Consider the following 24,876-nt stretch of genomic DNA (forward strand, 5'->3'; position numbering starts at 1 on the left):
CATGAGGGGCAGAAAGAAAATTACTGCAAGTGACAAAACCTCACATGCCTGGGATTTCACACTGCCTTACAAGAACTGACAAAATCTTCCCCCCGCCGCCCCGCGTACAGAACAATTAACTCAGCAGGCAGCTGCCGGTGCCCCATGATTTGGAGCGTGGCAGCCCCTCTCCATGACTCAGGGCAGCCTTAGCACTGTTTACGCCTGCATCCCGCCAATGAGCCTCCCTGGGGACAGCCGCAAGCACAGCATGCTTTGTCCATCCTTCCGTCTGTGTGGCCTTCTGCAAGGCTGCCCGTAAGCATGCCAGGCAGGTCCTGCCTGTGCACACAGCCGACTCCTTCACACGCAGGGTTTGCAACAGGGACCCCCTCTGCCCCATGCGCTCAGAGCGTGGAGGCTCCTGGCACTCACCGTCACTGGTAACTGTCTTTCCGAGGTGCTCAGCGACTCGTTGACAGAGCAGTGAATGACTTTGTCCGAAACAATCTGGATCTCGCACGAGATAAGGCCAATTTTCACTTGGTACTCATTGCTTTCCAGGCCCAGGCTGTCAGGCTCTTTCTAATGACAAAAATAAAATCAGGATGTCAGTCTTAGAGTAGCAGTCAGAATTGCAATGGATTTTCCCGCTTTACTTTCCGTATTCCCTGCTGATTTTCAGACCTCGGAACACTCTCCCGCTCCAAGGACATTTTTCCAGCACTCCACAGGAAACCCAGAACCGGGCCATTCCCTATTTTCCTGTTTCCCATTCCTCACTCAGCAAGGGGCATGGGACAAGCAAGCCCCTTGTGGAATCTGGAAAAATCTGCTTTTGATCTGACCTGGCTGTACACCACAGATAAGGATCTAAGCGCCCACCTGGGAGGGGGGAAGGATGTACAACAGAGGAGATAGCCAGGGGATGTGTCTGCAGCGCCTGAGAAAGGGGGAGTGTGTTTCTGAAACATGTTGCAAGCAGTGAGGATATCCTGCAGTGAACAATGGCCTTTGAATTACTATTGCACATTGTCCGAGCCACTCAATTGCTGTATCCCGACTTCCTTGTTAACTGAACTGAATTCAGTAGCCAAAAGAGAAGAATGCATGACCTGTTTCTGCAGGAATAAATAGCTATTGTCAGGACCTTCTGGAGTACCTGCCTGATTTCAGGCCAGTGCATTATCATTCTTTTTCATACGTCCAGTATTTTATTTAGCTTCTTGCTATTACATCCTTCAAACGCAGCTCTCTGTCGTCATGCCTCAAAGGGCATGCTCAGGTGAGGCTGCAGCTCCTGGTGAAGACTGATGCAGGTGCAGCAGGCTGAGCAGGAACAGCCTGCTCCTGCGCGGCTCCTGCCCCTCCTGTCCTCATCTACCCTGCTTTTCTCTCCTGCATTTGTGGACCGTCACTATGCTGGCACTTAGGACTGAAGAGATTCCCAGTGGGGAGCAGGCAACACCCCTGAAGAAGGAGAGCTGTAAATGCCATTCTCTTACGTGTATGACCAGAGTTAAGGGCTCGCCAGGATGGTGTTTGATCCACTTCTCCTTTTTGGCTGTGAAGAACTGGGGGTCGGCATAGTACTCCAGGCTGAACTTGCTGATGTGCAAGGCCTCCTCAGGGTACATCTCCTCATCCAGAGCTGGACGGTCGTCTGCATAGAGGCAACCGTTGAGATAGAAATCGACGGGTGCCGGCTTGCTCCCTGCAGTGATGTTGGAAGCAGCTGGAGAGGGGCAGGTGATCACAGTATCGGTGTGAACCTTACAGCTCTGAAAGCAGGAGAGAGCATGCACATCAAAAAAACCAACATCCTGAGTGCTCCCACCCAGCCTTGCTCCCAGCTCAATCTGTAGCACAGGCTAAGGCCTCAGCTTCACACCCTGAACACCTTCAGGCACCAGGCATGCAGCCCTGCTCCCAGTTACCAGGCAATACCCAGCGGAGACACCCACCGTTTGCTCTCTGCCGATGCCACGGACCACCATGGACACGTTCTGGACCAGCTCAAAGCCTCTTCCTTCCAGGGTGATGATCCTGCCCCCACTTCAAGGAGAAAGGAAGAAAGAGAGGGTGATTGCAGAGGACAACACAGAGCAGCGAGGTGCGATGGCTGGGTGTGGCCTGCCGTCATTTTTCCAGGGACGTTTCCCAGCTGCTTGAGCAGAAAATATAACCCAACAGCCAAAGTCTTCCTCCTACTTGCAGCAAGCACCCACACGGCTATCAAGGTATCGGGGAAGGAAGGAGGAGCCGCAGCTGCTGTCGTGGAAAGGGGGAACCTCTTTCAGCAGCAGCAAACTGTCCCACTTGTTCCCACTCCCCAGAGGAGCAGCCTGTCTCTCCTTGCCAGGGGCACACAGCAGGTTGCCCAGGCCACCTCTGGGGTAAGAGGTTAACCTCCAACCCCTCAAAGCAAGGACTGGGAGATATTCCCTGTCCCTGCCCCTGCCCCACAGCGACCTGCAGAGAACTTAAGTCTTGGAGAGGGAAGAGACCCCTTTAAGGTTGACAGGGATCCTGCATCTCCCAGACACTTCTGATTTAGATCAAAATGTGAAAGTTGTCTCGTGTTTTGGATCTGCTGCCTGGGGAATGTGAAATATGGGCTTCTCAATGTGCAGTCAATTAACGACAGTAACGAGGGCCCTGGTGCACACAAGACTGCTAGGCAGAGCAAGGGATGGAGAACCAGCGCTGCTTGTCTGCCCTGGACAGCAGAAGCTGTACCCTGGGTTTACCTTCCCCTTCCTCCGTATCACATTTGATCTGTTTGGAGTATCTGTCAGGAACAGCCAGGGCTTACAAATCCCATTACCTCCAGACCACTCCAGACACAGTGACTTTGGGTCCAAGGCCCTGAAAGTCAGGTTGTCTGAAATCTGTAGATATCACCAGGTAGTTATGATCCAAGTTTCCAACTAAGAGCCTGTTGCATCTGCAGACTAGTTTACAACTTCTGTTTTGTTTTAAACTTTGCTTACACAGTTTACTTTAGCAATATGGTAAATAAATCAGATCCACCTAAATTTTTACAGAAGTTATTGATCCCTCATGGACAACAGCCCAGCAACGCACCGGAGCAGTCAGGCTACACAAGTCACCAAGAAGTCTGAAGAGAGAGACTGCTGTCATGTTCTCAGTGGTCCCAAACTTGGAAACTGCTGTAAATACTAAGACAGCAGACTAAGGTGATGGAGAAACAGCCTGGTGGTTTCCCTTCTAAATATGAGTAGTGATACTCTTCCACTGTCTCTGTATTCAGATACCACTCTCGCCACTCAGCATAGTTCGCAAGCCTTCTAGGACCTGAGGTTGGCTGAGTCACTGCTCTGCCTTGTCATTAACTTTCCCACAGCCTGCATCTTTGGCGCTGTGCTTGGGAATGCCGAGACACGGCTTTGCTCCAAGGGGATCAGACCGTCAGAGCCTGCTGTGCGCTTGCGCCCAAGCGTGCTGCTTTCACTGCGGTCCTGCACAGGCGCTGGACTCTCAGATTTCTTGGTCAGGCCTGGGTTTTCCAGGCTCCACAGCTGAGGAAGGTGGGATTTCACCATGGTATCCAAAGGAACAGGAGCCTGAGAGCTCCACGGAGAGACATGACATTAAAAGCAACATGCTTTAAAAATGAAATACTGTGACCTCAGGGAAGGCTGAAATCCAAAATTACAAATCTCAGCTTATCCTCCAGCAGTTTTACTGCCAAGAAAAATCATCAGGGTGTCACAGAGCCCCACACCTGAACCTCCCTAAAGCACCCACCAGGTGTACACAGTACAGTTACCAAGGCTGATTTTTTTCCATGTCTTAAATGCACTGAAATGAGCTACACACAGTCCCGGTGTGTGAGACCTCTTCTACTTCAGTGCTGGGGTACCCCGAACCACCCTGAGAGCACTCTACGGTCCCCTTTCTGTACCTGTCTGCAAGGCAATGGGTCAAACCCCAGGGCTGAGAAAGCCCCTTTCTTCCTGCAGGACCCTCTCCCACCAGCCTGGAGCTGACCCTCTCTTTTGCAGGCAGATGCAGACATGTGTCAGCTCTGAAATGGAAGTCATGATGCTACAACAGCATGGGACGGGGCCCCGATACCACACCCCCGCCTCCTGGCTGTGCTTCAACGACTCCTGGGGCTCCTGACATGGGGTTTGCTCAGGACGGATGCATGGGGTTTGCATCTGGATGGCTTCAAGCACAGACAGGGTGAGCTTGCGTTGCCTGCAGCAGGCTACACCAGGATACTCCAATTAGCTCTGCGCTTTGATGGGAGAGCACTGTTCACTTTTGCATTCAGCAAAAATTAAGAAGCTGATCTCAACAAAGGCCACAAATCCTGGCAGACTTGTCTGTCTCTGCTGGGGGAGGGATCTCACCTGATCTGGCTCTTCTTGGGGTTGATGTCTGATATAATGGGGTTCTTCTCATATTTGAACGTGATGTTGTAGCTGGCACAAGACTTGTTCTCAAACTGGACACAGACTCGCACGGCTGTGGTGAACTCCGCAGATGGCATGGTGCAGGTGATGGTGCTGTCATTGCGGCTGCGCAGGGAAAGGCAGGGTAAGCTGCAGAAAGCCACGGCAGACAGAGCGGCCGGAGCCAGGCACCGTGGATATGAGCCCCCCCCGGGGAAGCGAGGCGGTCAGCAGAGACAGGCAAGAAGGAGCTTCCAGTCACATGCCAATCACCTATTAATTACATTGCCTACTAACAAGCACTTCCGAGCAGGTACCACCCCAGGCTGCTAGACTGGTTTCCCATACTGCCAAAGGAAAAGGGCAGGCTCCTACTTCTTCCCACTGATGAGATGGGAACATACAGGAGGAGGGGTTTCTTCCGACCAGTGAGCTGCTGCAGGAGCGGGACCCTGGGCGTGCAGGTGCCTTCTGCCTCCAGCAGATCTGGGAACGAAGCCCAAGTCTGCTTTGCTCCCAGGGTTTTGGTACTGGTCCCAGACTACCCAAGGGGCCTGGCAGTGTCCTGTGAATGGTGTGCAAGAAGCAGTTTGTTTGCTGCTGGTCGCTACCATCACGTCACAGCAACGCCAACGCCATCACTTTGCCAAAGAAACCCGCCCCATCCTGGTGTCAGGCACCTGCACCGCAGCTCTGCCTCGGTGCTCCAGGGACACCGGGCTGACGGGGCGCTGGAAATGGAGCAGGCAGCAGCCCAGAGGGCTGGTGGGGATGCTACGCTGGCTCCAAGGCTAGCAGCAGCATGCAGTGGTGCCCCCTACCCAAATGCCAGCTCTTCCTGATCTGCTGGGGGGCAACATCATCATTCCTAATGCTTTGGCTCCTGTCACTAATTCAGTTCCAGCCCCCAGACCCGGTCCCACCTGAGGTCAGTGCACTGCTTGGAGGTATTGACGAGGACGCGGAGCTCAGAGCCGACGTCCAGCCTGCTGCCTCTGATGGTCACTCTGGTTCCTCCAGCCTTCGGACCATTCAGGGGAGCTATGGACTGCACCACGGGAAGCTAAAAACAAAGGGGAAATCTGTTTTCTAGCCTGGTAAATTCACAAATGGATACTCCACAAAGCCTGTGGGAATTGCTTCAGTAAATTTAAGCATCCAGTATTGTGAGGGTCTGAAGCAGCAGCACAGCAAAAGCTGTCACTGCAGGGTTTCAGAACAAGGAGAGAGGTACAAGTGCTGAGGAGTGAGATCATATAAAACCTCTGTGACTCTGCAGCCCCTAAATTCCGGCAATAAATGAGACATGAGTCCAAACTCGAGCCCAGGGTCCCACCAGTCCCTTGAAATTTCCAATGGAGGGTCCAGCGCTGGTGACAGCTCAATGTTCATCAACAAAAGGAAATTTCTCATCCAGTCCAGCTCCCACCATCTCTGCCCTTCCAGATCCATTTCCTCCTGAATGCGAAGCTAATGCTAAAGCCCCTCTGGATGATGGCCTTGAGATCTGTGAAAACAGCCACCTGGCTCTACATAATTGAATATCAAACTCCTTCTTAAGGAAGCTTCAAATCTGACTCTCTTGAGGCAACGGGAACTAAGGGGGAAGTTACTTTGCCTCTCGCCATTTTCAGCAGAAATTAGCATGTATGTTATCTGCATTTGCAGCCCCTGGAAATATTCCTGAGATTCATGAGCTTGAGGCTTTGATAACTAATGCAACGCTGAACCCTCATGCCTGCTACACAGAGCGCCCCAGGAGAGTCCGCTGGGCAACTTCCCTGCTCCGGTTTGAATAGGACACCAAGGGCAGAGCAAATAATTATTTCAAGACCCTTACATAAGGCACTTGGTAATTCCCTGTCAAACACCGCAAACCCTGGAGGCACAAGATCTGCCGGGCTGCAGAGTGCGGCTGAAGCCTGCTCGCCGCCACAGCCCATCCCTCGCTGCAGCCGCAGAGGAAAATCACACCGAGGCAGGCTGAAGAACATGGGCTAAGCTGCTTCGTACTGCCTGGTGCTAATGCCCTTTCCTGTCAATCCCAGCCACACAAACATGCTTATTAATAGCTATCCTTGCCCTTGTCTTACACTCAGACTGCTTTATTTTTCTACAGCCATTTCCTCTGTTGTTTCTGATCATTACCCATTTCCACAGGATTCATGTTGTTAATTTGTATTTCTCTGAGTGTCTGCAGGCAGCTGTCTCCTGCCCTTGGCCCCTAACTTATGCTCTCAGTGCATTGCCAGCACTGATTGTCTCCATCGCAACTTTTGCAAATTCAGCTTGTTTGGCAAATTCAGCTCATCCATAGCCTGCTATAACGTCCTGGAGAAGTCTCTTGATCACGTTTCTCCCTCCTCCTCAGCAGAATTACAGCTAAATACTGCCTCTTCTAGATACATCTAACAGGGACTGTGAAAGATGTAACACACAAACAACATTTGGTATTTTACAAAGGATGACTTTCTTTGGAAAGGCAATTCTAAGAGTCTTTTGGACTTTTTCAGGTAAACTGCTATCAATGCTCAAGCTCAGGGCTCACCGAGACCAGCCTTGCATGGTGTAGTCTACTCCGGCTTCATGCCATTGTACATGAGAGGAGAACCAAGAAAACTAAACAGCATTTCTTAGTTTGCAAATGGTGCGGAAGCCACTTTTGGTGTGGAACACAGCAGCAGCTACACATCGTGCAGCTTCGCTCCCTGACACGTGCATGCGCAGAGCAGGGCACTGTCTCATCCTTTCCAAGCTTTGCTGAGATAGACACAAGACAGCTCTCTGCTCTGCCACCCAAGCAGAAAATGGCTCCTCTCCTGCTCCCAGGAGGACAGCCTTTGCCATAAGCCTGCTCAGGAGCTGCCAGCACGGCAGCACGGAGCTGTTACAGACCCAGTTTGAGTTCAGTGACTGGCTTTAGCTCCTCTTGCTTTGTTTAACACTGGTGATTTTACAGGTGTTTCCTGAGAGGGCTTTTCCTTGCACGCCGAAAGCTGGCGAAGAAGCCGCCCAGCCCTCTTCCACTCTTCGGGCCCTTCTCCTCTTTGTCAAGAAGACAATCAGCCCGGCAGTGGGTGATGTGGCTGACTCAGCACACACATCCTGATGGCAATGCACCAGAAATCCCAAACCCAAGGTCTGTTACTGGGTCGCACCCCAGCTGTACCTTGCTCCACTCCAGACTGCTGGATCTCTAAGACATTTTGGATGTGAACATGGATGCCTGGAAACGATAGGAATGGGTCCCAGAGCAAATGCGCTCCCGGGAGCTACCACTGAGCCAAGCCTGGCAATGCCCTCGCCTCACCAGTCCTCTCCTCGTGCGCTGCCAGGCCTGGCTCTGCTACAGGGCGCTGGGATGTGTCGTGCCTGTGCTGGCTGCACGCTGCGTAAACCTCCCTGAACTAAATACCTAGCACGTGGTCGGTTACAGGGTGGGGGATTACACTCCATGATCCTGCCCTAAATTCCTCACAATGGCTATCAGGAATCAAATGTCATTTTCTGGGACTCAAGTCTTCTTTCAAGCCACTAGACTGCAGCAGTCTATTCTTCCCCAGCACAAGCACAAAGGTTCCAAGTAAACAGCGTGCCCTTGGCACCCATCCTGTTGTGTTTGCCCTGGACGCATGGGGCTGCCTGTGAATAGAGCCCAGTCAGAGACGAGGGTGCTTGTAGGAAAGAGAAGAGCTGCATGGATTTCTTTAAGGTTTATAGAGATGAAAGTTATCTTTGTGAGATGGTACAGCACAAAGCTATAAAGGGCTTTTCTTTGTATAATGACACGGGGTTAGCTCAAGTCTAATCCCTACACATTATTCTCATGCAAAAACTAAGACAATTTCTGCAGCAAAAAATATCAGTTCTAAATAACGTGAGTCCATGGTATGTAACTTACATAGCACAAAGAGACTTTGCAAGTCTCAAAAAAATCTCACATGTTGTAACGGCACTTTAGTGAAAGAGAAGGAAGAAAAATGAGCTCCTTTTCGTAGCAGGAGAAACGATGATACAGCCAGGATAAGCGATAAACCACTGCAGGAGCTGAGACTGGGAGCGAGGTCGTGCGTGACGGCACCCTGGCTGCAGTCCTGCCCCTCGCGCTCAAGGCCGGATTTGCCAGACCTCACGCAGGTAGCCACAGGTGAGGAATCGTGTCAGCTGCTCGTCAGGGGCCCTGACGCTTTTTGATGTAAATCCTCTTTCTAAGCCAGCTGGGGCCATGGGCGCTGCAGGCCTGTTTAAGGGGTGCAGGGAACGTCAGCGTGAGAATCACCAAAGAAACATCCAGGAGGCAGCTACTCACCACGTAGGAGTATCGCTCCCTGGACTTCCCTTCCAGGCTCACGTTAACCGTCACCACATCAGAAAAAGCCTCCTGAGCCTCTCCGGTCTGGCACACGATCCTGCGGACAGGAAGGGGGAGGTTGGCGGTCGTGCTGCCCTGCCGGAGTAGAGGGGCAGAGCCCACGGCCTCCTCCTCCTCCCCGCTCTGCCCGGCGCCCGCGGCAGGGGTGGGCCGGGCAGCACCAGCCGCCCCGTGCCTGGCGGAGGGCACCCGCGTCCCACCCGGGGCAGGTCAGGGAGGGCCAGGCATGGGCAAGGGACACGAAGGGGACAGGGACCTCCTCCCCGGCTCCCCCAACACTCACGCCTCGGAGACGACGTATCTGTCGGGCAGCGGCATGCACTGCACGCTGCCTATCCTGACGGCACCAAGGACGTCGCTGAAGCGGCGGCCCAGGTTCCTCCCGCGGATGGTCAGCAGCGTGCCCCCCTCCAGCGGCCCGCGCAGCGGCTCAATCTGCAGCACCAAGGGAGAGGTTGGAGGACAACCACCAGGAAGCTTCTTGCCTTCATGCCCGAGCCTGTGCCTGTGTCCACGTCCCACTTGGCCCCCCATAAAGAAGACAGAATGGCTCCTTACAGTCCTGCTCCCCCACAGCGTGCCTACCGCAACAGTCCCCTTGCTGCAGCTTTGCAAACGAGAAGCCATCGCACTTCTGTGCTGGGCTTGGTACCAGGGTTTGTTCAGAGATTACTCCAGCTGCAAACACGTGCGGGGTGAAACACCACTCCTTCCACCCACAGCTTCAAATGGAGCTGGGGCAGAGACAAACCCAGAGGTGGGATGCTAGCGTGCTGGGAAGAGAGAGTGCTACATCACATTTTTAAGGGCTGTCCTGAACACAGCGGGGCCCTTCAGCACAAAAGCAAGACAAAAAGTGTCCTGATGGGAGGAGCATGGCCAAGACACCAGCACTGCGGCACCCCGGGCGCAGGACAAGTCCAGCACCGTGGGAGGAGAAGGCTGTTTCTCATCCATCTCCTACGCCACTGTTTTTTCATCTGGCAGCTGCTGACCCCACTGCTGCGAGGGGACAGGGTGCTGGGCGTGATGTCGTTCCACCACGCGAGGGGCGGCCCTGGGCGACACGACTGCATTATTCAGAGGGTGAGACAAATCCCTCCAATTCAGAAATGGCTCTTTTCCCTTTGCAAAGGCAACGACACACAAAGCCAGCGCAACGCGCCTGGTGGCACCAGCTGGCCAAGCCGACCAGAGCTGGTCAGGATCCACCACCAGACTCGGCGTCCTCCTTCGCCTGCTGCATTGCCTCCTGCTCCAGGAGGGCTCAGTGAGGGCTTGTTTGCTTGTGTGACTCCAGAGGATTTGGATTTACCAGCTACTATTTGCTAAGGAAATAGTGACCGAGTCCTGTGATACTCTGTGACCTGAACTGTGGTTTCCTTCCATTATTTTCTGGTGAGGTGCTGATAACACTTGATGTGTGCTGGGGAAGGACAGGCTCACGGGGGAGCACCCGTTGCATGGTGACGAGAGGGAAGAGGCAGGTGACAGGGATCCTGCAGTCCCTCTATGCAGTGTTACAGCACGCGGATTTTGAGCAGCTATCACTACACGCCCCCCTAAGAACAGAAATCCCACATCCTTGCCGATGTTGATGTTCACATTAGCCGTTTTGCCTCTCCAGCTTCTCCTTTCCTAGGGAGATCTTTTTAAGATTTGCACTATATACTTTCTTTGCTACTTGTCAGGGGCAAACTTGTTGGCTCATACCATACGTCTGAGCAGAACCCCAGATTCAAATGCCCCCAACAAGCACTCATTCAACTACAATTTAAATAAAACTTATTTCAAAATGCATAATGCCAAAAGGTCCCTCTGCCACTCCTAATCTCAGCAGAACTGCAGAGCATGTGTGTCTGGAGATAGGGCTCACGTTCACGTTTCAGCTATGCTCCATTAAACGCTATTCCTGATACGAATCCTTCAGCTGACCCTACAAATCTTTCTCACTTTTACCAACCCCAGGAACTCTGGGACATTTTTATTGTGCTGCTGTCGTTTTTCCCACTAACGTGATGAAGATTGGATCTTGTCACTAGCAAGACATCCTTGGCATGCAGTTTTCTGTTTTCAGGTGACTCAACAGCACACAAAGCCAGTGAATAATTCAGCGCTGGTCTTGACCCTGTCCTGTGCCAGGGACAAAGCGCAGTTCCTCCTTTGCCCCCAGCCAAGGACAGCACAGATGGTTTCAGCCCTCTGCACCGCCTGCCATGCCACATGCGCCCTCCACATCACGTTTGGCTCTTACCTTCTTAATCTCCGGAGCTGGGCAGACGTCCGAGACCTGGGGAGGCTCGCTGAGCAGCCTGCAGCTGGAGCTGCTCTCACTCCAGACGCAGCGGTGCCCCAGGTCCTCCCTCCCCAGGCACTGAGAACAGTCAGCACTCCCAGTCGCACAGTTGTACACCTCCACTAAACCACCGAAGACAACAGAAAATGTGAGCTCCTGGGCCTGAGACTTGCATAGCTTTGCTTAGCTTGAGGCAGCCAACCCCCCCACACTCCCCACCCCCCAGCTATATTAATCCAAGTAACATCTGAAATCCAGTGGAAGAGGAGAGCAGCTTGCACATACAGCAAGATGAGGCAGTGCTTGGCTGCCATCCTGAAGATTTCCCAGAAGGACTGGGTGCTTGTTCTCACTGCAATATAATTTAGCACTTTCTTTTCCTTTTTTTTTCCCCTTGAAAAACAAACAACACCCAAACTCGGAACCTTTTGTCAATTTATGCTACATGTTTCCAACTCTCAGCATCCACATGGGAAGCTGCTTGGCAAAGCTGGCTCCATCCTGTTAGCAAAGCAATCCCATTGCTTCCACACTCTGACAAAAATCGGATGGCTACAGTGCTTTGTACAGTGTTTACAGTTCCTTTCCTTCCCCCTGGTGACCACGGGCCCCTTTCATTGACTTCTCCCTTCAGATCTGCTCAGCTCAGCTTCAAAATCATTTTCCTACACTGCTTTCACCTCTTCATTAGCTGGTGCCCTAGGTTACATTTCCTCTCCAGCCCAAAGCCTTCTGCCGCTGGAGTGTGGGTATCCGCTGAGATAAACAGCCAGAAACACTCAGGAAGTGTTGCTTTCACACCCTTTTTCCCGGAGGAGAATTTGCAGGAGAACATAAAACAAAGAAACAGTCACATTTTGTGCTTCTGTTCACGGGAGCATCTCAAGACGCTTCATAAGCAACTAACGAATCCCTCAGCCTTCAACAGTCTGCCTGTGCTCCTGCTAATGAAACGTCATCGGCACCGAGGGAGTCTCCCATTCTCCACAAAAAAATGAGCTTATTTCACCTCATCTTGCGTCCACCCAGTGAGTTACATGGGTTGGTTTTCCACCCAACAGCAGAGAGCTGGGATTCCTTCAGTGAACTACCGAAACACAGTTTACAATAAAAGCTAATAAATACTGAAATAATAAACACTAATAACAGTAATTCCATTAAAGACAGTATAAGAGATGCACACATTTATAATTGGCCTGGCAGATCTCTGTCTCTGCTTGCAAGTCAGCCTCTCTAATTTTACTCGCACCAATCTGATCAAGGCGAGGAGGAGCCAGAACAGTCTAAGGGTCCCACAGGATCTCCTAATATTCTGGCAAATTCAGACTGATGCAAACACGGTCTGCGTAAGCGAGCCCCTTCTCCGTGCAGGAGGAGGGGGGATTCCACACTCCTTCCGCTGTCATTCCTGCTCCCAGCACCACCCACGCTGAGAACTAAGTCTTCTCTTGCACATCAAAATAGCCTTAGCTCAGAGCTCCCACCCCTCTCCTCGGGGTTACCTCTGTATCTCGAAAATACGGACACCCTCTTCTTTCTGCAAGAAGTCACATCTCATTCCTACCCATGCTGATATTTGAAAGGTTATTTCACCAACATGGAATGCTTTGGAAGATAAGTCTCCTTTATACACTGGGATTTACTATGGGGAAACCTTCTTATCCTGGGTCAGTGGCTGATGTTGTTAGTGTCTCTCTACCTATCACAGCTATCCTCCAAAGAAAATCTCACTTCAGGAATCTAGTTCTCATTAGCACCTAGGGTAAATCAGTACCTTCTACTACAACTGCCGACACTACTTAAGGGGGAAAGAGCCCAAAGCAGCTGCCTCCAGCGAGAGCATACAGCTAGGTGCAACGCCAAGACCCTGGCCAGGGCAGGGAGAGGCGGCTGTTGTGCAAGTGCTGGCTTTGTTGGCCGACTGGCTGGGCTTGTCCTATCTAAATGCCTTGTCTGAGTGCACTCTTAATCCGACTCTTTGCCTGCCTGCCTTAGTCTGCTGATGTAGCAAGGGTTTTTTTGGGAATCCGAGCATTCTTCCCAGAGACAGAGAGCGGGCCAGGGGTGAAATGTGTTTACACATTTTATTCTTTCTCAGCGCAGGAGGAAAAAACAAAAAAGACTCCATTTTTACAGCGTGCTGAACCTTGATGCCACGCTCCTGTGACAGCTCACAGCAGAGCCCTCCCCCATCCCTTATCTCCTCCGGGAGGAATTCCTCCTCGACCCTGGGGATGCCCCACATCTCTGCTATGATCAAGAGCTCCGGCACAGCCCATCCCAGGCGAGACCTCAACCACTGCCTGCGCTCAAGGACGGGGCTTGTATTTCCCTGGGTGTAAAGGGGATGTCCCGCGGGTGTCCGTCTGGTTCCTGGGCACAGGTTCACAGGGATGAGACTCTGGGTAAATACGGCTTTTTTTTTGGTGTGCCTGAGAGAAAGAACAGAGCTGTGCCCGGCTGAGGCATGGTCTCTCTCCCGAACCTACAAACTTTGCCAGGATTTTAGAGTCGTTCAAGCTGACCAGATGAGAGCAGAATAAAAATATTTTCAACTCAGACCTGTCATCATCTCTGGACTGTCGATAAATCTGTCTGGTCTGTCCTTCAGCTGAAGGTTCACTGGGAAGAGATGGCTTTTTTCTGATGTGTGGAGCTGCACACAGAAAACATAAACAAAAGCTTAGGAAATTTAGTAAAATACGAGGTTCCATATGCACACTACACAGATTAACGTTCCTCCTGAGGCTTCTCTGACCACTTCTCAGTACAGGAGGGTCTCATCTTTAGCAGAGAGGAAGAGAGGGATGGCTGTTTTCTGCCTTAATTGTTTTGCTGAGGTCCCAACAAAGGGCACCGGGGCACGGCGCACACCACAGTGAGAGCAGAGCCCCAGCTTGCTGCTATTTTTAGTAGAAACGGACAGGAAAACTAACAGACTGGCCAGTCTGCGCATTTTCAGCGCCAGGCTACAATACAGAGTTTTGCAGGTGATGTGGTGGGAAAGTGCTCCTCTCCAGCTTCTACTCGCAATATTCCCATCAGTGGAAGCCCAATCGTTTGCTGCATTTCAGAGATGCAGTTTGCCCTCCAACAACCACACACCACTCTTCAGTGAGCATCTGAGCATTTTCTCAGGCCAGTTCCTAGTTCAGAATAAAAGCTACAGAAATAGCAACACTGAAAGGTGGCCAATTTTTTTGCCTGAACTGAACTCTTCCCATTTAGAAAGGTAAACAAGCAGCTCCTTCCCAAACCCCAGCGGAGCAGGGGCTGGAGCTACTGCAGATACCCACGGAGCAGATGACACAGCATCAGCGACCGATGATCGCCCTTCCAGCATCAGCACACACAAAGAGCCTCTTGCTGGAGGGGCAAACCTGGTTTGCACTTTTTTCATCTGGAAGCATAGGGAAGGAGGAGGGGAGGCGGCATCCCAGCCGCTGGGTGGGAGACTGGGGGCAAGACCCTCCCTGACCTCGGACCTGCCCTGTGCTGCGGGGGGAGTAGGGGCTGGCGGCCTCACCCCCTGACTCACCAGCACGTTTAGGCACTCCACGGCAGAGGAGTTCACCCACCGGGTTTCAAACGTCCTGTCTGTCCCAAAATGGCACTCCAGAGCTGTCTCCTGCAGGAGGGAAGACAGAGCAGAACGGTTGCAACAATCATTTTGTGCAGTTCTCCATCTCAGTCAACTGATACGGCAGGCACCACGTCTCACCTCGTTTCTGTCACCAGTACCTGAACTGCGTTCAAGTCAAATAGAAGATCAGAACCCGACACTGTAAATGGGGCTGGGATCTATGCCTAATTAATCCTGCTCTGCTACACACCTATACATACAACTGCTGCAGGCTGAGCATCGCACGTGGAGCCAAGCCCCGCCTCTTGCTCTTGCCCAGCATGCTGCTGTCAAGCATCAGGAGCGGGCATGGGGCAGCCGGTCCTGGAGCCGGGAGCACGTGGCCCATGCAGAGCAAGAGACGTGTTTGACCCACAGCACGCACAGAGCAGGAGACGTGTCTGACCCACGGCATGTGCAGACCAGGAGATGTGCCGGGCTGGGCTATGCTCTCGTAACCCCGCTGCAGTGGGCTACCCTGGTTCCTCTGGACCAGGGGCGTTTGGAGCTCGTGCTGCAATGCAGACCTAGAGCCAGCGTGGTCCCAAGGCACCTTGCCCAAACCAGACCAAACCAGTCCGTGATTTGGGCTCAAAGCCACATTCCTTCTCCTCCCAACAACTGCACAGAACAAATCTCTAATTCAAATGATGACCCAGCCGGGAGTACGTTCAAAGGCAGATTTTCTGTGCTGTTTTCCTGATAACACAAGGATGATATCCTGCCCTGAGGTACCTCTGTGCCCCCATCCTGCAGGAAAAAAATCCTATCTCCAAGCAGGTTGATGCTCCACCACTACTGAGGTCTAACTACCCTTTGAAAACCGAGAGATCTGATAAAAGACATGAAAGAAAGTGCCAGACTCCTGGCAGGCAGCTGCTGGCTCAGCAAACACACACGCGGCTGCGAGGGGGAAACTGGAATCTCCTCCAGTGCATCGTTTGTGCCCAGGCAGCTTCTGCTCTGCGGGCTGGCCTGCGCCCCTCGCCTCTCGCCCACCATCCGGGCAGTCCCCCCACGGCAGCGGAGGTGTTGGGGCACGCGCCTCCAGTGCTCTGAGCTCTGGCAGTGCTCACGAGCTCCCGCGGTGGTGAAAGGAGAAGGAATCCCGCCCGGTGCCCCGGGACAGTTTGAGGATGGTGGCGGGAGGAAGCTGGACTGCCAGAGCCTCTCCGGCCACCCTGAGAGCAGCAGTGCCTCGGCGCCTTTCCTGCTGACTTCATTTCCTATCAGATTCCATCCGGTATTGCTTCCTCTTCAGCCACCTCCAGGATCCACAGAGGAAGAAGGATTTCTCGCCTTTTTTTGCTGATTGCGGAAGGCACATCCTCATTTGCAGAGGCCGGACCTGGGCAGGAGGTCCAGCGGAAGCAGTGCCTCCGCAGCGCCTGGCAGCCCCCCACCCCGCTGCCCCCAGCGCAGCAAGCCGGGCAGCACCACCAGCATTTCCAACCTTCTCCTTCCCTGCAGAAAGAGGAGTCGCCTGGCTGTCCAGCATATCCTCTGCGGGTCACGGCGAAGCAAGCCCCACAGGCCCCCTGAAGACTTGACCCAAAATGACACAGGGCGGCTCTCTACAAATACCACAGCTTAGTCAAGCATTTTCCCAGTGCCCAGCCTCCCTGCCCCGAATTCCTCTGGCTCCTCCTGGCGTGCGATGCATCTCCGAATGCACCATTTCATGTCCACTCCCGCTCTTCACCCTATTACAATTTGCAGGCCAGAAAATTTCACAGAAGGGATTTTTTCACCAAAAAAACCAGAGCTCCGCAGTGACCACCAGAAGTTAAGTTAAAACATATTTCCGTGCTGTAGTCCAAGCAGCAGCTTAGCCAGCACAGGGCACTCTGCCCGCAGCTCTGGGCTTTGTCCTTCATTCCTAAGTGTGGGGCGGTGGGGCTGAGCTGGCACATGGCGCCGGGAGAGCACGACACCGGCACGCTCTGGTGGAGCAAACACCACAAGGGAACTGGGAATTTTATTTCTCCCAAACATTTTGTTCTAGTGACTGTTTTACAAGGTGTATAAACCTTCTTTTTCCGCTGAATGCAAAAAGCCCGTCACTAATTGCGGGAGATCCCAGGAGAGTGCCTGGACACAAACAGCATCGCCCTTTGGCTTTGCCATGCAACCTCCCTTGCCATCAGGGTGGCTGCTGTCCACCAACATCTTCTGTTAATACGGCAATTTCAGCTGCTAACGCGAACTGGGACCGGCCCCATCACCTGCTCCTGAGGCAGAAACCAGCTCGTACTTAAAATCCCTTCGGCTGACCCGGCCACCTTGCTGCACACCAGCCTAGGCTCATCTGAACCTTCCCGCTCTCTCCAGGATCTCACTCACCTTAGAGAAAGTCATGTTAGCCAGTGAGATCGTAATGTCCCGTGATACTCCCGTGGGCATTGGCTCTAAAGAGGCAGGTACAATTCGTGGACAGTCGATTTTCTTCTGTTAGGTACAAAACAAGAGAAAAAATAAAAGAGAGTTTAGCTGGGTGCATGCCGAGCACCCTCAGTGATGAGGCAAGAAGACACATCTAGGCCCTTGATAACATTAATTTCACTACATCTTTAAAGTCGGATCACACTGTAACCCAGGAAAGGGAAATACCAAAATGGCACCGTCATGCACAGAGTGGTAACGCCATGTGGAGCCTTCCTGCCCCGAGTCACCAACTTTAAGTCCAGCCCAGCATGGCACTGCCTTAAGATCCACCCTCTGCCAGCAGTTAGGTAATCGTGGCAGGGTGGCCGGGTTTCCAGGAGGGCTCGTCCGCAGCCGTGGGCCGGCAGCCACAGCCTGGCGAAGGGAGGAGCGCATCAGGAATTCCCCCCTTGCTCCTGCCCGGCCCCTCTGCCAGCTCGGGGACATGGGCAGCTCCCGGCCCCCGGGTGGTGGGGCTGCCAAGCCTGCGCTTTCATCTTCCCGCGCTGGAAAAAATGTCCTCCCAGGTAAAAAGCAAATGAGAACACTCTCCTCAGCTGCCACCCTGGGCAGCTCCCTCATTACATGCACTTAAATGTTAGAAGACGCGGCCGGACTGACACTAAAAGGAGGCACTGCAGCCTACAATGGCAAATCTGCCGGTGTGACCCCCCTCCTGCCAGCGGCAAGCCAATGTCTTACACATCGCAACGCGCATTTCTGCAAGCCCCTGCAGAGATTTCGCTTTCCAGCAGTCTACCTCCTGCACAGCGTCATTTCAGAAGCGTGCGGGGGTTTGTGTGTGCACGCGTGTGCGCGCAGAGGAAAGGGTATAATGAGCTGTAGGGGCTTCAGGAAGGGACTGCAGCAGTAGGACAGCTGAAATGAAAGGCCTAAATGAAGCTGAAAAATGATTTTTAAAAGGTCATCTGTCCCCCTACTTTTGTTCTCACTTTAAATTGATGGCTCAGATACTGGAGTTGACTCAGAATTCAAGTCCGTGTGACAAGCCCATCCTGTTCTCTCATGACATGTAAATCACACTGCAAAGCTACAGCAAAAATGAAGCCAGATTCTCCGTTGCCCCAGGGTATATTCAGATTAATGCCTTTGACAGTGGAGCCATTGGGGTAAAAGACAACAAAATATTTGGCGCATTATGCAGAATAATTTGCAGCAGGCAAGATTTCCTCCTCACTTGCACTAAGAGTTACCCCACTGTGACTCTGCTGATGACAGTGCTGCTGCTGCTGCTCTGATGAGAGGTAGAGCCTGGCCTCCTGGCGCTGAGACACCCGGTGGGACGCACACCCGGTGCCGGACACGCAGTGAGCACGCGGTTTCTCTCTTGCCTTCCCCAGACCTAGACAGGGGTCAGGGAACTATCTGGAAGTGCCTGTTTGTGGAAAACACACCTCATTTCTGTCAGGACACTCATCTTAACCAAGCACAGTTGGTGCGGTCTGAACAAGGAGATTAAATAACAGAGATGCACATGATAAGCAAAACAACAAAGCAAAACACTAGCGAGAGATTTCAGTCCCAAGCCTCTTCTAGGAGAATCAAAAGAGTTAAAATAAAACCAGCAGGGCTACAACTGAAAATTCATGCAAAAGCTCCTATGGCCTGGTGTGTCCTTGCATGTCGCAGCAGCTGGCGTAGCTTGCTAGATAAATACACTTTAGAGGACTGATTAACTTGTCGTCTTGCAGCCCCTTCTCCTGCTGTTCATCAGCGGCTAGAAATAGAGCTTTCCAGCTGATTGTATCATCCACGTCTGGATCAGGGCAAAGGGTCTGAATGTTTAAAATGCTGTGGATGAAGACAGTACGATGCTGGCTTCCCGGTGGACCAGTTTTCAGGTGCAGCCATGCCAGCAATGGTTTGTTTACGGAAAGCTCAGACTGTAGGACGAGGCACCATGTTTCCAGGGCTACAGAGCACCTCGTCCTGTAGACTGCTCACTGAAATCAGCGGGAAGAGCTAAGAAAGGCACAGAGATAAAACAGGAATGTGCCCAAACCAGGTGCAACATCCAGCTAAACTGTACCTCTGGAGTAGATCAGAGGTGAGAAAGCAAGGACAGGCACAGTTATCCCTGCCAGAGGGTAATCCTGGCTCTCGCCGTCTGCTCAAGGCAATGGGAGCAGAGTGAGGAGACTGGGCGCAGCTCTCCCTAACACGTAGGTGAAGCTCCTCAAGACCCATGTCCATAACGCTAATTTCCTCCCTCCAGGCAGAAGAGCTATTCCCCATGACAATGCGCAAGCACCCCGTGCCACGCCATCCTGCATGGTCGCCATGGCCGGGCAGGCAGATCTGACGCTGGGCTGCTGAGGTCCAGCTGTCCCAGAACCTGCGTGCCCCCCCTCACACCAGCACTGGCACTCAGGAGCAGAACGATGTCTCTGTTGGGTTGGATTTCAGCGGGGCCGTTTCCTCCAGCGCATGGCTGCATGAGCGCGGGGTGCCAGGACACGCGCAGGGGCAGGAGCAAGCTTGGAGAGGGCAAGGACGCCCTGCCAGCTCGAAGGGACCAGGTGACTGTGGTCCCTCCACCCCCTGGCTCGGACTGCTCCCCGTTTGCAGTGCCACAGGCGATGCCACCTCGCCCTCACCCCACTCTCCACTTGCTCCCGTGTCCCGGGACATCCTCCGGCCTCATGCCATGGAGATCCACCAGACCTGATGGTTGGCACGCCAGGTCCCATGGTGACTCCAGCGCCATGGGAGGCACGACCAACCAACAGCCACAGCCTTGGGTTTGGCTTTGGGTCTGGCCCCAAGAGGCTCTGTGCGAGAAGCCCCGTGCCCTCCCATGAGTGACACGGGCACTGCAGGAGGGTTATACCCCCACACCATTGGTTTTACTGCTTGTCCCCCCTCCAGGAGCCCTGTACAGGGGAGGGGACAAGGCCAGGCTCTGCTTTGTGGGGCAGGGAATGAGGGGGCATCTGGACTTGGCAAGATCTGGTTCTCAAATGCATCCCAGCACCTCGCCGAATACAGTCTGGCAGGAACACCTGAGCTGAGCCAGGAAAACAAACCGCTCCCTGCTCTGCTGAATAACTGCTCTCCCCCTGCCTTTCAAACAGCAGCTACACTTAAGTCAAAGGACACAAATTATCTCAGGCAATTTTTGTGTTTGCCAGCCGAGTTGCAGGCTATGCGGTGCTTTGTCAAGGAAAAACTCAATCCAATAACACAGGACTTTCTTCAGAAGTCCTCTCACAGCCCAAGCTCTTCCTCTAGATTTAATGAGAAACACACCGTGTACAAGCCGTGACTAAAAACATCGATGAAGGACCAATCCGTGGTGGTCCCCAGCTGCCCCCGCAGCCCTGCCATCACCCAGTGCCGCTGGCAGGGCTGACGGCCCCCGGAGCCCCTGCCCTGAGCGGCAGCCCCGGCACCCAGGGGCATGTGCAGCACGAGCATCCGCAGCTCGTGGCCCTCTGTGCCATGAGGCCTCGTGCCCCAGCAGCCCCGCATGCCGCCAGACACCCGGCACAGCTCCCTGTGTCATGGCACAGGGCAGACACCCCACCGTGCAGCCTCAGCGCGTGGGTCCCACACCAGGAGCAGCCATCAGTGACGGTTTTCAAGTGTTCAGCCCCCATCCAGACAGCAAGAGAAAACACCAGATTCTTTCTGAAACCTGGGAAGCTGACAAAGCAGACGGTGCTTCCTCAAAGCACCCGGTACGGGGAAGCACAACCGATCCAGACACACTTCACAAGCCAGAGGACCAGCACTGCCCTGCGCTGCCAGGAGCCGTCACCCAGCTGCCACCCAGCAGGGACGGGAAATGTTTCCCAGGGTTTTACACCAGACACGACTGTGTGGAGCTGTGACGTTGCGGCCCCATCTCCTTCCCGGTCCCCTGCGCTTGCAGTCACCCACTTCCTCCCCACTGGAGGGGACCCAGCCCCAGGGTCAGCCCGGGGGGTGAGGGTGGGACGTCTGACACGGGGCCATACTCCTGCCAGCAACGAGCACTGAGAACTGCTGGAAGAACTGAGATGAGAGCAGAGCACCAGTGCCAAAGGGATATTCAATTTACAGTGTAAAACCTTGGCTTAGATCTATGGCAGATTGATTGCTAAAAAGCCAATTTTATTTAAATTAACTTCAATTTAAATTTCAGAAGCAGGAACACACTGAGCCTCTGGGTTATTAGCAGCTATAATTTGGAAAGGGGCGATTTTCTCCTTTAGACGAGCACCACCAGTGGTGCTCCAGCGAATTATTAACATACCACAACAGCCTAGTCAAAGCTAAACGAATTGTAAAGTATTGCTACTTTTATTGTGTTACTCAAACCCAGGCGTCCCAGGATGTGGAGAAGTAGCGGCATTGCTCCAGATGTGAGAGATGCTGAAGATCCAAGGGATGGAGCCTGCTGAGGCCACTGGGAGAGACGAACGCTCTCGCCGGGCTGCCACTTTCCTCGCACACACACGCCTCTGGGCACAGCACGGCACGGCATGGCTGCAGCTTACTTGCCCCACGCGTGCCCCGCTCCTGGACACCGGCAGAGAAGGGTGCCCCAACTCCAGCCCAGGACAAGCTGTGGCCACACTGCTGTGGCCAGCAAGTGCAAACTGCTGATGGAGGAGACTGAGAGCCTGCTGGGAGGAGCAGCTGAGACTGCGTTGAGCACCGGTGCCTAAGGACCCCGTAGGGTCGCTAAGTAAAGCGAGGCTCAGCCTGGGGACCTTGAGGTGAGATGGTCCGAGCCCCACCTCAGCCCCACGCTCACCAGCACCGCCGGAGAGCACTGCGAACATGATGCACGCAGAGCAACGCTCCAGGGCAGCCCTCCAGCTCTCCATCTGCTGAGCCTTTGGAAGTGAGACACATATCGCTGCATTTCCAACTGCGGAGACTCCCCAAGGCCAGGCAGGACGTCAGCGATGCTGAGCAGCGCCATCCTTGGAGCTGCCCCACACCTGCCAGCGCAGTGCTGCCAAACCCAGACCATCTGCCTCCATCCCCGGGAGAAGGAAAACAACAGCAACAGCACTGTGACGTGGGAAGGTCTCCCAAAGCAGCAAAGTTTGATGGGCCTTACCTTCATCTGCAGTGCGTCGTCACACTGCGAGTGGTTGGAGACACAGGTGTAGGTGGAGGGGCACCAGTGACACTTCCACCTGGTCGAGAGGCAGCTGGTGCATCTGAAAAGGCAAAGGTGCAATGAGAAAACCAGATTTCAGGCTGCTCAGGGGAGCCACACCTCAGCTGTGCAATTGATCTTCACACATTGTGTTCAGTCTCTAATGGTGCCCAGAAAAACCTGTCTATGGCAGGCGCTGGGCTGTCCTCTCCTCCTCTCCCTGGGAGCTGGCAGGGGACGCGGGCAGAGCCCATCCTCCCCAATGCTGCTCCAAGGCAGCTCCATGGCATCACCGCCTGTGGTGCCACCGCCTGACCCCAGGCCATGGCAGCCACCGGCTCCCACTTCTCCCCTGCTTAGCAAAAAATGCTCTTTTCCCCCAAAATGCTCTTTCCCCCCATCCGTCTCCCCCTGGAGCCAGGCACATTTCCGCCCAACAAAGGCTCTCCCCCATGGTTTGTGCAGGGTGTGGGACCGCCGGCGGGGATCCCCCTGGTCAGGCTCCGTTGTTACGCTCCTGAAAGGTGGATGACTTTCTGTGAGTGGCACCAGACCCCTCCCCTCCAGCCCACCATGCTGATGAGGGGTACGAGGCTGCTCCCACCCAGGGCTGGCAGGGGAGAGAGAGCAGAGGGAACATGCCCCTCTCCACAAGCCTCCCTCACTGCCCCACAGACCCCCCAGCTCTGCTGCCTAAGGGTTAACAGAACAAGCTTTATATAAAAATATTATTCACGTTTAAGGACACCCCAACATGTCCAGATGGCTCGAGATGCTGCAAGGACTCTCCTTTGTAAGTCCCTGGCAGCACAGCCACTATGCCCCTGCCAAATCCTGCCCAGGCCCCCAGCCGCTGCTGGCAGGGAGGCTGCGCTCCCCCATTAACCCCGTGTGGGGGGACCCTCATCCGGCTGTGTGCGTGCACCCTCCCGGCTTCAAACAGCTCCATATGCCTCCATCGTCCCCGTGCCACGTGGCCAGCGCGACGCCACCCGCACCCTGCCGCCGCCTGCCCGCCGCCTGCCCGCGGTGGCCCAGCTGCCTGCACACCGGGGTCACTTACGCTCTCTTTGGGTGAATGTTTCCAGTTCTTTTGCAATCGTAGATGGTGAAATTGGCCCGGATAATGTTTTTGCTGTTGACCCGGAGAGCAGTTTCGACGACCACGTGGTCTGAAAGAATCAAGCCAAAGAATATTGGGTTGCAAGAGCCTTTCGCTCGTGCTCATGCTTAGAAGACAAGACAGCCCCTTGGGAAAACAAGGGCTAAATCTGATTTGTTTTCTCTAGGGCTTCCTCTGAGCTGCATTTCAGAGCTTGGACCATTCATCTTTTGCCCTCTGACTTTCAGCTCTTCCCTCTTAAATCAACGCTTTACATCACCCTCACCAGAAAAGAACATTGCGACTTTCAGCAGAAAATTCCAGCGTGTTGTGCAAGTGTTAATTAGCAGAGTTAATTATTGTCTTCGCTTACAGTTGGTGCTAAATGATATTTTTAAAAAAATGTGGTAATTAAAACATGTTAGTTATCATGTTTTAAAACCCCGCTCACTTTCCCCATGACAACAAACCCGCAGAGAAGAGTGGAAATCCCTTTTCTGGCTTAACACGCTATACTAACTCCCCCTCCCCCCAAAATCGCTTCATTTTTTTTTTCTTTCCAATTTTGCCATATAAGCACCAGGGACAAGAGACAATGCCTCTTTCAGAATATGTACAATAAATCAGTGCATTGGATTCCAGAAATTCATTTGGACATTGCCGTAACCAACAATAGAGAACAGTTAATGATCTGCCATTCTTTGGATAGCTAGAGAGAAAAACAATGCAGCTTTATAAACTTGCCTATGAAAAGTGGGATTTTCAAAAGGATTGGCTAATTCTTCTCCTACTGAAGTCAGCCATCTTCAATAGAGCATTCACTCCAGGCTTGAAAGATGAAGATTTAACAAGCACTCAAGCCTGGAATGAAGCATCGAACTTCTAGGAAGGAGCTACAAAACGGGGCTGTCTCTATCGCTAAGTGGCCACTATCAGATCCGGTCAGCTCGGCCATCAAGGCTCGGTTGACTTCAACCAGATCTGAGGTGCTTGTCACCTCCAGAATGCAGCTCCATGGAGCCTCAAGACAGGCATCCCGTTTGGCATCATCTGAAAACAGGGGGATACTAGGAGACCTCAACCCGGCTTTTAATTGCATAAATGGGATTAAGAGTTTCTGAGCTGCCTTTAGGCACGCATTTGCTCTTCTTCCAGAACTCCTCCTGAAAGGTAGCGCATGTTCAGGGGGGAAATGAAACAGAAGCAATTGAAAATATCAATATAAGTAGCACCATTATTTCCCCAGGGCTAAAACATTTTTGCTTTAGTACTTACTAAATCTAAAGCAGAAGCTCTAACCAGATAAACCTTAATAAAATAAGTATATGAACTGGCTTTTAAATTCTGATGTTTAAGAGAAAAATTGATAGATTTGAAGTACTGTCGATTCATGTTAAGTTGGTGGAACTCCCACGCTTTAAAGTCATATGCCCTATAAAACAGAAGCAGCTTGGGTCTTTTTTACCCTGTATGCATTATCTGCATGTACAATTGGAAAAAGAAAAAAAGCCTTTGAAAAATTATGTCCACAAAAGTGGTTA

At 52.9% G+C, this 24,876-nt stretch overlaps 1 protein-coding gene across 1 annotated transcript in view; it reads right to left on the reverse strand.

The window, feature by feature from the left end:
- Positions 1 to 24,876, reverse strand: part of PLXND1 (plexin D1) — an 85,715-nt gene that overhangs the window by 32,682 nt on the left and 28,157 nt on the right. The window contains exons 7-20 of the mRNA XM_059823251.1: positions 23,297 to 23,405; positions 22,192 to 22,294; positions 19,748 to 19,750; positions 17,037 to 17,141; positions 14,610 to 14,699; positions 13,634 to 13,727; positions 11,030 to 11,193; positions 9,059 to 9,210; positions 8,713 to 8,812; positions 5,327 to 5,466; positions 4,362 to 4,529; positions 1,944 to 2,034; positions 1,485 to 1,760; positions 415 to 564 (exon numbers count right to left, since the gene is read on the reverse strand). Coding sequence (XP_059679234.1) covers positions 415 to 564; positions 1,485 to 1,760; positions 1,944 to 2,034; positions 4,362 to 4,529; positions 5,327 to 5,466; positions 8,713 to 8,812; positions 9,059 to 9,210; positions 11,030 to 11,193; positions 13,634 to 13,727; positions 14,610 to 14,699; positions 17,037 to 17,141; positions 19,748 to 19,750; positions 22,192 to 22,294; positions 23,297 to 23,405 — 1,745 coding nt within the window. The remainder of the gene's footprint in view (positions 1 to 414; positions 565 to 1,484; positions 1,761 to 1,943; positions 2,035 to 4,361; positions 4,530 to 5,326; positions 5,467 to 8,712; positions 8,813 to 9,058; positions 9,211 to 11,029; positions 11,194 to 13,633; positions 13,728 to 14,609; positions 14,700 to 17,036; positions 17,142 to 19,747; positions 19,751 to 22,191; positions 22,295 to 23,296; positions 23,406 to 24,876) is intronic.

This window comes from Gavia stellata, chromosome 12 (genome assembly GCF_030936135.1).
Source record: "Gavia stellata isolate bGavSte3 chromosome 12, bGavSte3.hap2, whole genome shotgun sequence".
NCBI lineage: Eukaryota > Metazoa > Chordata > Aves > Gaviiformes > Gaviidae > Gavia > Gavia stellata.